General features: G+C 44.3%; 2 protein-coding genes across 2 annotated transcripts in view; both read right to left on the reverse strand.

The window, feature by feature from the left end:
* Positions 1 to 15415, reverse strand: part of LOC138978212 (uncharacterized) — a 448901-nt gene that overhangs the window by 148761 nt on the left and 284725 nt on the right. The window lies entirely within an intron of this gene.
* Positions 1 to 15415, reverse strand: part of LOC138978214 (protein Wnt-4-like) — a 112887-nt gene that overhangs the window by 2861 nt on the left and 94611 nt on the right. The window contains exon 4 of the mRNA XM_070350879.1: positions 1 to 4396. This exon is cut by the window's left edge and continues 2861 nt beyond it. Within this exon, the coding sequence (XP_070206980.1) occupies positions 3929 to 4396 (468 nt within the window). The 3' untranslated portion in view covers positions 1 to 3928. The remainder of the gene's footprint in view (positions 4397 to 15415) is intronic.

The following is a 15415-nucleotide window of genomic DNA, read 5'->3' on the forward strand; positions in this document are numbered from 1 at the left end:
CACATCATAATTATCTTTCAGGCTGCCGTCGCCGCGACTGCGAAGAATTTAGCACTAATGTTCACTGACTATTGGTGTTCACTTAGAAGCTTCAGGTTGTCGTGAACTCACATTAAACAACTAATTTTGGTCACAGAATACTTAACGACGGCCATTGGAGAAATAATTTAAAATGTCAAGGGGAAAAGTTTTACAATAGAACTGTTTACAACATTAACGTCAATGTGTAAGTTATGTGCAGTAAAATGTCAAACTTTCTTTCTTTATTTATTTGGTGTTTGACGTCGTTTTCAACCACGAAGGTTATATCGCGACGGGGAAAGGGGGGAGAGGGATAGAGCCACTTGTCAATAGTTTCTTGTTCACAAAAGCACAAATCAAAAATTTGCCCCAGGGGCTTGCAACGTAGTACAATTATATTACCTTACTGGGAGAATGCAAGTTTCCTGTACAATTTTACAAAGGACTTAACATTTCTTACATACTGCTTGACTAAAATCTTTACAAAAATTGACTATAATATTCTATACAAGAAACACTTAACAAGGGTAAAAGGAGAAACAGAATCCGTTAGTCGCCTCTTACGACATGCTGGGGAGCATCGGGTAAATTCTTCCCTCTAACCCGCGGGTAAAAAATGTCATACAGCTTGACACTGATATGCGGGGGGGGGGGGGGGAGGGGGGTATGTGTCTACGCATGTGTGTGCGTGGGTGAGTGGGTGGTTATTAGCATGCGCATTATCCTGTCGGTGACTGTGTGAATATCTTCGTTAAAGACACTTCATGACGCTCTGTGACGTCTGAAATGAAGATGAAAACAGGGAATGAAAACAAATGCACGCAAAAGCACATTAAAATAAACCGACCTCTAACATTACTTCAAAGGCCATATTCTACACAACCAATGGCATAATTATACCGAAGCAACATTTCTCCAACATCACTATGTACAGTAAAAATTGTCTACAACTTCAGAAAATGATAATATCACATGACACAATCATAGAAATGAAATGCAGCTGATGCTCACAAAATACAATTTAAAAGTATCGAGTTTGTACAACTGTACAATATTCCTCATATTTCACAACTTTCGCAAGACGATCCATAGTTGTTCAAGATGTTCAGCTCAAATAAGTCCTTCACCAAGCTAGACTGGAAGGTCAGCCGTACATCCATGTACAACAGAAATCCAATGAAGTCTAGAGAGCGTTTAGGTCGGAAAGGACGACAGTCCGTCCAGAAGTCGATGCCAGACAGAGGTCACAATAATTCAACACGGCTATTCTGACCAAAAACAGACACAAAATGAAGTCACTGTTGTTGCGTCAGGACATCAGATCCCGAAGAAAGCCGTCATTTTCGTTGCCCTTTTGCACATTGAATGATTTTCGCAGATTAAGCTTTGAGTCCATGTCGATGTCGCCAACTTCCAATGCAGCACAACTGAGCTGATGCTTGATGGTGAAACGATAGTAATTTCAGAATAACGTCATCACTGTTTATACAGTGTGAGCTCATGAAGCGAACATAACGTGATCATTCCCAGCGTACTGACGACATCTATTTTGAGTGTTCCTGGACCTAACTAGATTCCAAAGTTTGCTCATTTGACGCACACACACAAAAATACCAACACGAAACCAAGAAGGAAATGTGTTCTGAATAAAGAACTGAAAACAGTTGACAATACTAAGGCTGAAGAAAAGGTCACTTTCAAAGAGCTCTGGTTGATTCACACACTGCAATTTGCAATACCCAATAAATTTGCAGAAGTTTTTTCAGCCATGTTCAGTCCAGTTCAGAATCTACATATATCTAACTTTATCCAGTGATAATGTCTAACTCTTTTTGTTAATACTTTTAACCAAGTGAGCTGTCTGTGTCAATATCATTGAAAGAACGAAATACGAATCCACAGAAGATGTTAATCGTCCCATAGAAGCCTTCATTAATCGACATTGTTTTGTATCTGACCCTGAACAACGTTGCACCTACTGCATACAAGGCGGTCCATAACATGTACAAGTCTATTTTCATTTCGCTCCCACATTATTACTTTTCTTATATTTTCAGATCAAATATAAAAGAGACCTGGTAATTTATTCGGTTATCCGTTTGAATAAAACTGATCAGCATCCTGCGAGTGAGGAATCCAAAAGTGACAACGCTTTATATACAGCATGACGTACTATGACATTGCAACAAGTAAATGTCTCCACTGCTGTTCTGTTTGCAATACAATTCTGGTGTTTTTTTCACTCAAAGCATAGTGCCAGTGTCTCTATTGACGTCATGCCAGCAAACACAAACATCCTTTTACAGATCAGAAGTTTCATGGGGGATCAGTTAAGTGTTATCGTGACGTCATTTTTTCAACCTCGCCATGCCAGCGAGTAAAGCCATCGACATACATGTCAGAAGTGTATGGGCAGTGAAATCACTCATGTTGTATAGTGACGTCATTTTTAAACCATGTACTTTTTCCCAAAGATTATGATCAGTTTGTTTAAAAGTGTATAAATAGTCGTCTTTTCACAACAAACCGACATAATGAAAAAGTACATAGATAACTTGTTTTACAAAGTCTTCAGTCATCAACAGCTCACTCATTTCAGGAGTGTATATCTGAGCCAGCCTGAGCTACCGAATACCAACTCAGAAACCGAGAAACACAATTCAGCCATTATCACGTTTTGAAGAAACTGTGCTTCTAATGACACGTGCATTGTGTTCTGTGCTCTTTTTTTTTCAAGGGCGAGAAAAGATTCATGTGTACATCGGTAAGGCGTGACCGTATTGCGTAGCCAAGTCACACACACACACACACACACACACACACACACACACACACACACACACACACACACACACACACACACACACACACACACACACACACACACACACACACGCACACAAGCGTGCAATAATTCATTCTTAACACTGTCCACTTACAGACACAACTAATTATATTATTCTCAAATTTCATTCTCAAATCTGCAGCAACGTTACTGGCCACGCCTCCACACGTAGGCTTATATCTTACCTGAACAATCACACACACCACAGACACAGACACAGACACAGACACACACACACACACATACACACACACACACACATACACACACACACATACACACACACATACACACACACACACACACACACACACACACACACACACACACAAGGCGGTCGTGTACGCACAATACACATTGAGTCTGCCACGCCCACAGTCAATTTCCTGTCTAAATTCATATCCTGAGGTTAACATCCTTTGTCAGAAATCAGTGGCATCCTGTGATAGGCGCAGGCATTAAACTGGTAACGTCTGCTGTAGGACCCACCCTTGCCTGATTTATCAATTCCATTTCTTCGGTTTTGCTTCGACACAGTGCCACACCAGTAAACTTCCCCACAGATGGGCAAATATAAACCGATCCCACAGTTTAGCTATAATTATTTCACCTTCGCATTCACTCTCTGCTACAAATGCATCCGGTACTGTTTACTGCGCACACCAAGCCTTCATACAGCAGCCGCGTATCTTCTTTCCCCGCTTCAGATCTATCTCTCAGGCTGGCTAGTATTTGATGATCAAGAGATCTGTGAAACTGGCTACGCGCAGATATCTTATTCTATTTCACCTATAACTCTCGTGCTGATTCATGAACCGCTCCTACATTTGTTATCACTGATCAATCCTTCTTTGTTTTCACTCACGGAGTCCAATCGTTTCGCTTAGTGACGTCACAAACAGACCACACCTCCGCGTCGCGTCAACCAATCATCCTGCCTGCGTCTTGTCGCACACACAGGCCACGCCTTCTTCGGTCGCGCGATGCCCTATCACGGGCTGGTTGTCTCAAATACCCCCGCCCACTATCATCGGCTGTCTGTGTCCACCAAAACACTCAGTCTCAGGCACAGACGTGTTCGTCGATGATGCGCTCGCATTGTTTGCACTTGACGACGCAGCACCAGTGAAACTTGCACCTGCAGCGTTCGACCAGCTTGACCTTGCGCGTCATGTAGCCACGCCCACAGCACAGCAGGTCACAGCCGTCAATGGCCTTAGAGGTCTTGTTGCACACTCGCCCGTGCGTGCCCAGCGAGCCCAGTTTGGGGTCGGGCTCGCAGAAGTCGGGCGAGGACTCCATGTAAACCAGGTCCTGTTCCGTGTGGGGTTTGAACTGCGGGTTGAGAGGCATCAGCACCAGCCTCGTCCCCCTGATGGCTGACTTGACCTCCGTGGCCCCATCGAACTTCTCTTTGAGGAGCTGGCCCACCCGGCGGAACGTGGGCATGGCTCGCCAGCACGTGCGCATCTCGCAGGACCCCGACACGCCGTGACACTTGCATTCCACCTGCATGTTGTCCTCTATCGCCTGAAACACAGAGAAAGGTAAAAGTCTGCATTAAATTCATGGTGCATATGAGGAATGTCAACGAACAGTTTCAAACAGTTTCAACGCTGCATGTTGTCCTCTATCGCCTGAAACACAGAGAAAGGTAAAAGTCTGCATTAAATTCATGGTGCACATGACGAATGTCAACGAACAGTTTCAAACAGTTTCAACGCTGCATGCTGTCCTATGTCGCCTAAAACATAGAGAAAGGTAAAAGTCTGTGTTAATTCATGGTGCAAATGTCGAGTGCAATCTGAATGTCATCGAACAGTTTCAACGCTGCATGAGCGCCTATATCGCCTAAAACGTAGAGAAGCATCAAAGTCTGTGTTTAATTCATAGTGCATATCGTTGAGTGCAATCTGAATGTCTTGGAACAGTTTCAACGCCTTTACTTCATAAACATGTTGTCCTCTATTGCCTGAAACATAAAGTCTGTGTCAAATTCATACTGCATTCGTTGAGTGCAATCTGAATGACCACGAACAGTTTCAACGCCTTTACTTCATAAACATGTTGTCCTCTATTGCCTGAAACATAAAGTCTGTGTCAAATTCATACTGCATTCGTTGAGTGCAATCTGAATGACCACGAACAGTTTGAACGCTTGAACTCCACCTGCATGTTCACCGGTATCGCATGAAACAAACCGGTGTAGGATCCGGTCCGGTCCCCCCTCTGAAGTAGTCCCCCGGGGAACCAATTCGTGGCAAAAACTGCTCTATAATGGTCCCCCCTTAGACATCCAGCCTCGTTTTTCTTAGGCATTCAAGCCATTCTCAATCTATATCTTCGTCCGGTATTATGTAGTGCACAGACAGCAATCTCTTTGTTTGACTATATTTTGCAGAAAATAAAATAGATCTGATTTATAATGCCGTTCAAAAGAAAAATCACATGAAATAAAATGAATAATAAATAAATACTGATAAGAAGAAATGAAACCAGTCTCTGATTCTTTCCTTTCTTTTCTCTAAAATTGCTGGTAACATTACTAACATTGTAACAAGAAAAACGAGGCTGGATGTCTAAGGGGGGACCATTATAGAGCAGTTTTTGCCACGAATTGGTCCCCCGGGGGACTACTTCAGAGGGGGGACCGGACCGGATCCTACACCGGGAAAACAGATCAAGGCCAAAATCACGAAGAGTAGAATATTTCACGTAGAGTATTGCGAGCAACCTGAATGTTTACTAAATGATCCAACACTTATTGTACTTCGACTGCACGTTGTCGTTGTTTTTTGTGTTTTTATGTTTTTTGTTGTTTGTGAAATTTGGAGAGGCTGCTATTTATAGTTTTAGATTTATTGCATATCAACTGCGGCTACCCAGCAAAAACACCGCAAAAACACCACAAAAAACCAGCGTTTTTGGCTGTTTTCCAGGATTGTGGTCGCCCTCTTTTACACGCTGGATCAGCCTGACTGCGCGGCGGATTTGAACGAAATGTTCATGTACTGTTAGAAAAGACATTAAATAAACTTTTTGATGCAAAACTTGTAAAATGTCATTCAGTTTAAGTCACCGTTTCGACGGTTAAAAGTGAATCATGCTGTCAAAAACGCCATTTTTGAGGGTAGGCGTGGTCACGGACCCGTGACGTCATACCCAAATATTGCTCAGATCCAGGAAACACATTTTTGAGCAGAAAAAAGACTGCTCTTCAAATACACATATATTTCTGACCCAAAAACTGCTGTTTAACATTTGGGCTATACCACTGAAAAAATATCCTTAACTTTTTGTGCTCAGTGTATGCATGATAGATTATGCAGAGGTTACATGCCGAGTCTCAGTGAATACTAAAAATAATGGTCGAAGTTTGCGGATCATGAAAAGTGCGAGCTTCAGTTTTTCACAGAAAAAAAAAGTGCTTTTGTGCCACAGGCACAATTTCATCGAGCCTTAATCACTCCGCCGGTCTACCTGCGCAAGCGAGTGATTAATGCGCGGTTGAAGAGTTCCGTGAAAAAGCAATCAATTTTGCTTACACTTTACAGCAGTTTACTTGGTTTGAAATAAAATCAAGTGCATAGTTATGCTGTTGTTCTGCTGAAGCAATAAAGGCAGATATTTTTGTGTTCTTTTCATGTTTTTGTATCGCTAAGGAAATTTCCTTTCGTCGTATGGAGTAGCACACTTGTTCCAACGTCAAAAACTGTATGAAGTCCCGGTTTTTGTGGCAAGACAATGTATGGAACCGTTTCATTTCCTTGACATTCAAGGATGTGTGCATTTGCTTGCGTGTGTTCTGTTGATGAAATGAAATATAGTTGATAATTGACCGACAGATTGCAGTCTTTTTATCGAAGTGGCCCAGTTTGTAGAAATCCAGAAGGGAAACAACTCTAGTCTCTAAACACAGTATGATAGTTACTTGCCTTGAGACGTTGCTCGCACGGATGGTTTCTAAAAGGTAGATTTCGATTCAGAAAACAACCGAACTCATGGATTTTATATTGGATTTCGCGTGTTGAATTCTGTAGTTGTGAGTTTAAATGCGGTATGTTTGTGATGTCTGCTCCAGATATGTATATTTCGTACATTTGAGCGTTCGGAACTTTTAAGTTGCTAAAATTAGTGCACACAAAGTGTAGCCTAGCTTCTAAACCCATGAGCTACTAACTAGGGGATCCTTTACGTCCTCACAGAAAATTTTCCTATCAGGGACATGAGTTGGTGATAACCATGAGCTATCGAGGATTCGGGCTTGTTGCTGGGTGGTTTTTCTTTGGATGCTGGGTGTTTACCGAAAAATAAAAATAAAAATGTTCAGTGTACAGCAGGAAAGAACCAGAGGTGGGCGGATGGGCGGGGGAGGGGGTGGGGGGGTGGAATAATTACCCATACCTGCCGGAGCGGTTTAATCATTTTAACGATCCGGCACAAAACACGTTTAGCAACTAACGGCAACTGTTGGCCTGGGATATGACTAGGGTTAATCAGTTGCCATTAGTGTCCGACGTTCGCGAGTTATCGCCCTTCGCTGGTTGATGGGGCCTGGTCTCAACAAGGAGGCAAGCAGTCGGTCTACACGGGGTTAATTACCCGACGTTAGCGCCTAATATTCATGAGTTTTTCACTCGCAGTTATGAGGTCTGGTACGAATAAGTTACCATGTCGTCAGTGTGCGCGGCACAGCGTGAGTGAAAGAGGGTGTTATTAGTGGTGCTTCGGGCAGCATTCCAGGAATATTTGCCGTCAAGAGTTGCCAGGGAACATCTCTATTCATCATTATGATGCCTCTCGCTACCTGCTGTTTCCACTCCTGTGCTGTACCCGGCCTGTTCTCCGTAACGAAGACATATTAATGCAAGTTTACTTCACAGCTGCTGCGACAGCAGGGTGGGGATGACAGGGTCTGGGGTGATGATGTTAGGTGAGGGGGGGGGGGGAGGGGGAAGGGGAGAGAAAGCTTCTGGGGAGAGAGCTCCGAGAGCCAGAGAGAGAGAGAGAGAGAGAGAGAGTGTGGGTGTGTGTGTGTGTGTGTGTGTGTGTGTGTGTGTGTGCGTGCGTGCGTGCGTGTTACCGAGCGTGTTAGCGTGCGTGCCTGCCTGCGCGCGTGTGTGCGTGCGTGTGGATGTCTATGTACTTGGCAAGTAAAAACAAAAGTCCCCACGCACCGTCAACAAATCATTTGATGCACATTATCTGCACCATTTAACAAACAAAACAAAAAATTCCAACAAAGGAGAAATTTACCCTCCTTGGCCATGGAAAAGCCCTAAGAACTAGCCGGTAGGATAGCTGTATCGCTTGCACGCACTGTAACTGAGAAATATCCCAAATGCCGTTTTTAAGAACATGCATTGTTTTCAGGAAAGGCATTAACGATGAGCCAATATTGCCCAAACAACAGTGAGTCACATTTCTTCACAGAGAGAGAGAGCGAGAGAGAGAGAGAGAGAGAGAGAGAGAGAGAGAGAGAGAGAGAGAGAGAGAGAGAGAGAGAGCGAGAGCGAGAGAGAGAGAGAGAGAGACATTCAGACACGGAGAGTGACGGGGTGGGGGGGGGGGGGGGCAGACAGACAGGCAGACAGACACACAGACACATAGAGACAGAGACATACAAAGACAGTGACAGAGACAGACAAAGAGAGACAGAGACACAGTGAGAGAGAGAGAGAGAGAGAGAGACGAAGAGAGAGGGAGCGAGAGAGAGAGAGAGACGAAGAGAGAGAGAGAGAGAGAGAGAGAGAGAGAGAGAGAGAGAGAGATAAAGACAGATAGGCACACCCACAGACAGACAGATAGACAGACAAAGATAGACATAGAAAGACAGACACAGAGAGAAAGAGAGACGGAGAGACAGAGTGAGACCGAGACAGAGAGAAAGACAAAGACAGAGAGAGGGAGAGAGACAGGGAGAGTGTGTGTGTAGAAGGGGGGGGGGGGATTGGGCGGTGTCCGTGTGGTGAGTATCGACGGATAAGGTCGGGTCTGGAAGAGAACGATAAAGCAGGCAGCCAAGCAGAACAGAATTGCGGCAGGGAGAGACAGGCAGGTCTGACGGCCGATGAAAAGCCATCAAAACGCCATGCCGTCAGATTACAGCCAAGCCACTATGGCCGGGGCTATTGGCTGGCACAAGGTGGACCCCCTTGCTTCATGAATTCCACGTCATCCCGCCCTGACTGCAGAGACGGGTACAGCACGCACTGATGAAGAAATAGCGTTGATACGCCATACGCAGGGTACCAGAAACGTTGACCAAGGACTTGGTTATTTTCTAAGAAGTGCTCGAAAAAGCCCACGGATCCCTGATTGAACAGTTGTTGGTTGTTGTTGTTTTTGATTTGTGGTAAGAAAAAGTGATGGAAATGATATTTCAGCTCTTTCATGAGCACCGAGCATGAATTGACGAAGAGATTGGACAGCAGTTTCATTCAGAATGTACAACAACAAAAACGATGAAAAATTGAGATAGCTCTTTTGTATACAAAGAGTGGCTAAAAAAACCCACCAGAACGTAGTTTGTTATCAAAGCGATAACAGAAAACAAGGATTAGGAGAGAAATGTGTGTGAGGGGGTACGGTTTGTACCGATTCAGACAAATGATGTGATTTGTTCCTGTCATTTTAATCGATTCTGTCATTTTTGTAAATGAAAATATTGGTGTTAAGACGTGCAAGGCGCCTTTTTCTCCAATTCCAGCGTAAACAAGATGGCGTAGCGACTGGACCACCAAAAGGCAAGTGCAAACGGGCTGATCCTTCAAGACAATCATAAATCTTCAAGACGATCAAGGGGATGGGGATCAAAGCCGGCAGGCGGCCAGGAAATCCATTTTTATTGTGATGAAAATAATGATCCGCCACCATCGCGGCCTGCCCACTCTCTGCTAAATTGCTAAGGGAGATAAAGCCAACACACAGATTTTATGGCTAATCACTAGCGTCCCTTGAATGCTTCCGGAAATGAGAATGCAGGCATGGTTGTGAGTCGCGTTCCAGCTTCAGCTTTCTTCAGTCTCGTTCTGACGGCCGTTTCTTACTGGCAAGAAGGCTAGAATTTGGCGAGTAAAACGCGAAGGTAGGGCGTTTCTTAAGAACGGCTCGCGGTGAGGAAGGTTAGGACTTGGCAAGAAAGGGCGAACATCTCTCCGTGGTTGCTTGCGCTTGAGGGTAAACATGGCGCATACATACCTTGCAATCCTGTCGAGTGTTCGCTGACTTCTTAAAAACGTATTTCATTGTGGCCTGGCTAGCACAAAATCGTTTCAAATGCGTTCTGGTCTAGTCGACCAGCAAACAACTAACTTTCGGTAATCTTGAACTTTAGTGTGTAAAGTTCATAGCTCAGAATTCAGAGGCATCTAAGCCTCCATATTTGCAGAACCCGCAATTGTAAGTAAAACAAGGCATTTTAGATCCCTTTGAAGTCACGGAATGAACTGTACCTTTGTGTACGATTGCATTTCGTTTACATGCGTCAAAGACGGAATTATCCGTGAATTGCGACAGGGGACGTAACTCTGTCGTGTAAATGATGTCCCTTGGTTGAAAACGTATGCTTTTTGGCGTCATTTTCGTCGATCAAACAACCAAATTAATTAATTATGCTTAAGTTTGGAGCTCAATCCGTCAATTAATTTCACGACAAATGTTCTTTGGCTTGTTTACAGGGACTTGTATCAAAAATAAGCTATGAATTTAACACACTAAAGTTCAAGATTACAAACTTCCCAGCTTAGTTTTCCGGAGAGAAACAACCGTCTTCAGCCTGCCTGCTGAATCAGTCTCAGCGGCTGTGCATGCCTTGGCAAGCTGCGGAGAAAATGGGATTTAAGGTTACACATCAAAACCCAATTATCGGCTCTTTCAACAATATTTATGACTTGATTATTTCTGGAAAAACCAGCCACGTTAGAGAGTGGAGTGAGGTTCTGTTGCAACATGAAAACAAGAAGGAGGGAAAGCTGTAATCATGTTGTTTTCTGGCCTTGTGTGTTTTCCACAAACCAGGATGCAAACTTGCGGATGCGAACAGTTTGAACGATTAAACAGACGGACTTGTATATTGTGAGCTTACAACGCTTGTTTGGTACTTAACTGTCTTCATCTTTGATCACTCTTTTCTTCTTAAGATGATTATATTTAAGATTGTAAGGCGCTTAGAACTATTTTAGGATTTGCGCCCTATAAATACCCTTATTATTATTATCATTATTATTTAAGTTATTGAGACATCCCAGTGCACTAAGGGATTTATAGAGCAAATCGAGAAAATTCATTATTGAACGGAGCACAGGAAAAACTAATTGCTACCAACTACTGCTCTTTCAATTAAAATTAGCACTGTTAAACAGCATGTGCAAACAAACGCAAGTGACTACATCTTTGGTTTTTATTTGAAGTGAAACACTTTCTTACATATCTTACTGTGGTAAAACCCACACATTGACATCCTAACTCTTGACAGGTTAAACATAAGCAGTCCACAAAAACGCTAATTTTCCAAATTAAAGTTTTTTTATTTACCGATTTTATTCTTTTAGCATAATTTCTTGAAAATCCACACAGTGCATCAGGCATTTCCTGTTGTAACAGCTTATCTGTGCAATGTTTGATCCAGTTTCAGAAATTTACTTATTTTAACAGCAAAGTGTCAAGCTACGAAAGCTATCACCCCCATACACACACACTGACACACACACACACACACACACACACACAAACACAAACACAAACACACACACACACACACACACACACACACACACACACACACACACACACACACACATACATACATACACTGTCTCTCTCTCAGTGGACCATCGCAATCAGGAGAGCATTCAAAGAGCAGACACATGTATTTGTAATAATTGCGTCACATGATCACACCGGCACGGTGGCCTGGTGGTAAGGCGTCCGCCCCGTGATCGGGAGATCGTGGGTTCGAACCCCGGCCGGGTCATACCTAAGACTTTAAAATTGGCAATCTATAGTGGCTGCTCCGCCTGGCGTCTGGCATTATGGGGTTAGTGCTAGGACTGGTTGGTCCGGTGTCAGAATAATGTGACTGGGTGAGACATGAAGCCTGTGCTGCGACTTCTGTCTTGTGTGTGGAGCACGTTATATGTCAAAGCAGCACCGCCCTGATATGGCCCTTCGTGGTCGGCTGGGCGTTAAGCAAACAAACAAACAAAAAATCACATGATGTGAGAAACAAAAGAACAGGGACGTAAGCTGTCTTAATTTCACGACATGTACAAACAGAGTTAGTGAGAGTTATTGGGAACCAATCTCCTGGCACCTGGGAGAATAATAAGCATGAAGATGAACATGCAACTTTCATCCTTATCAATCACTCGTTTTATATCATCCAGAAAAGACTTGAATTTCTAAATGCGAACAGAAGGGGGGGGGTGTGACTCCCCCAGAACATCAAACGGCGAACTCTCCCTCCTCCCCCACTCTACACCCTGCAGGCACTTTGCAGACCAAAGGGGTAATGCATGGGAACGCACGCATGGCGTTCTCCATGCATATTTTATTTTTTTGGGGGGGTGGGGGGGGGTGGGGGGGGGGGGGTGGGGGGGGGTATTTTCTGTTCTTTGACGAAACAGTCCTTTCACGAATATGCCCTTCTTGCTTGTCATTCTTTCTTCTTCTTCATCTGAGCATTCATTGCTGTGCTTGGAGGCGAGAATGAAGCATACAGGAGTCGTGAGTGTCAGAGGGGACTCTCTCTCTCTCTCTCTCTCTCTCTCTCTCTCTCTCTCTCTCTCTCTCTCTCTCTCTCTCTCTCTCTCTCTCTCTCTCTCTCTCTCTCTCTCTCTCTCTCTCTCTCTCTCTCTCTCTCTCTCTCTCTCTCTCTCTCTCTCTCTCTCTCTCTCTCTCTCCGGTGGGGATGGGAGTGCAGGGGGGTGAGAGACCCAAAAGTTGAGGGCAGGGTGTGGAGCCAGTTATAGCCTAGGAAGTGATTAGCTCCGTGGTGTGAAATGGAACAAGGGAAGAGAACAGGATGAAGTTACTAGGCCCGACTGACGTCGTTTGAAGCCCCTGGACGCTGCGTCATTTTCAGGCCATCAAAACTGCCTAGCGCCTGCGTCTCTTGGCCCGACTGATGTCGTTTGAAGCCCCTGGCCGCTGCGTCATTTTCAGGCCATAAAAACTGCCTAGCGCCCGCGTCTCAAGGCCCGACGTCGTTTGAAGCCTCTGGACGCTGCGTCATTTTCAGGCCATGAAAACTGCCTAGCGCCTGCGTCTCTGGGCCCGACTGACGTCATTTGAAGCCTCTGGCCGCTGCGTCATTTTCAGGCCATAAAAACTGCATAGCGCCTGCGTCTCGAGGCCCGACTGACGTCGTTTGAAGCCTCTGGACGCTGCGTCATTTTCAGACCATAAAAACTACCTAGCGCCTGCGTCTCTTCATCTTGGCGTATTAACATCTCATGTCCAAAATAGTTACTAGAACTGGGGACAAAAATACTTAATTACCATAGCATAGAGTCTCTTATTCTCACTGCCTGTCCCCCGCACAAAACACCCGCACTTCCCATCACAACCACAGACAAGTTACGGCAGTCACACAAGATTGTCAACGACGTCACAACTACCCGCTATCTCACAACTTTACCGTACCGCTCCCGGTCATTTGACGACTGGATGCCACTGAATTATACCCAACGGTCAGTTAACACCAGGCTTCTTACAACTTCAAGGCATCGCCTTTCCGGCGTTAGACCACTTGATTCCAGGTGGTCATATAACACTCCATTCTTACAACTTTAACGTATCACCTTTCGACAATAAAGGACTTGATGCCACAAAATTGCGGTCATCTCACACCCGTCTTCTCATAACGTTGGTGTATCACCACCCGACAAGTGACGATTTGATGCCATAAAATGGCGGTCATCTCACACCCGTCTTCTCATAACTTTGGTGTATCACCACCCGACAAGTGCCGATTTGATGCCATAAAATGTCACCAGGCATTTAACACCCGCTTGTGCCTAAACTTTGCAACTGACGAGTTGATTAAATTCTGACACAGCGGCCATTTCACACCCGGCCGATTCACGCAATGTTGCCCTACCTCCACCCTATTACAACTGGCGATTTAATTCTGTTAATTTACTCTGTGCAGCGCTGAAAGTCCACGAAATGGGGCACTGGCTATAGTACTTCTCCTAATTTACTAGCCGGAGAGCAAATTTTTGTATTTTTACTCGCCAAACCAATCATTTGTTTCAGCAACTTTACTCGCATTTGGTGAGTAGATTTACATTTCTACTCGCCATTTACATGTTTTACTGTTTCTACTCGCCATTTACATGTTTCTACTCGCCATTTACATGTTTCTATTCGCCACTTTCAGGCCTGCTGTGGTCACATCCGACTCGCCCTCTGAACCCTTACCCGACAACTGACGATTCGATTTTGTTAAAGCCTGTTTCCAGCGAACATAACACACCCGCTCTTTACGCCTATGGTGAACCCCTGTTTGCGGACTGTAAAAAATCTGAGTTTGCAGCAAAAGTCTGGGGACTTGCAAATACACAGATACCTAGCACACATACCTTTGGCTTGACTTGGGCATCCCACATGCGGCTGATGTCTTATTCAAACTTGACTGTACTTGACGTGTCTACTTCAATCCAAATAGCCAGTGACAACTTGATTTCATAAATTCCTGGCGGTCATATCACACCCAGCCAAGTATTTCCCCCATCTCCCGTTCGCAGCTAGTCTCAAATCCACCCCACTGTATCTCACCCGTAAAGATCTGACGCAGTGATCCAGAAAGGGCGAAGGGCCAACAATTTTATTGACCTCAGAACTACAAATGGCAGACTGTACGGCTGTTTCATTGACTTCGCTAAGGCATTCGACAGTATCTGGCACACAGGATTACTATATAAGATGCAGGAGATAGGGATAGGAGGCAAACTACTGCAAGTTGTGCAAGAAATGTATAATAATGCAACCGTATGCTCAAAGACAGAAGTCGGCCTATCGCGGGAAATCACAGTAAGAAAAGGTGTTCTCCAAGGTAATACCCTAAGCCCAACACTGTTTAATATTTTTATTAATGACACAGTTGATAGCTTAAAAGACTGTGACTCCCCAACTGTGGATGAGGCTGGACTCGTTCCGGTGCCATGCCTAATGTATGCTGACGACATTGTTATTCTCTCAACTACAAAGAAAGGATTACAGGACAAACTCAACAGCCTCCATGAATACTGCAATAAATGGGGATTACAAATTAATCGCGAAAAAACAAAGGTGATAGTTTTCTCCAAGCACGAACCCATACTCCCCCTCTTCTTCAAAATTGGCGATGCCATAATCAATACTACAGACAACTACAAATATCTCGGCATCATATTCAATAAACGCGGAGACATGAAAATGGCACAGAACCATCTCTCCCGACAAGGGAGCAAAGCTCTGCACTCGCTCAAACGAGCAGTACGAACAAAGAACATAAGTGTCCCAGTAATGGCGAAACTCTTTGATACATTAGTTGCACCTATTCTG

The sequence above is a fragment of the Littorina saxatilis genome, linkage group LG10 (assembly GCF_037325665.1).
Source record: "Littorina saxatilis isolate snail1 linkage group LG10, US_GU_Lsax_2.0, whole genome shotgun sequence".
NCBI lineage: Eukaryota > Metazoa > Mollusca > Gastropoda > Littorinimorpha > Littorinidae > Littorina > Littorina saxatilis.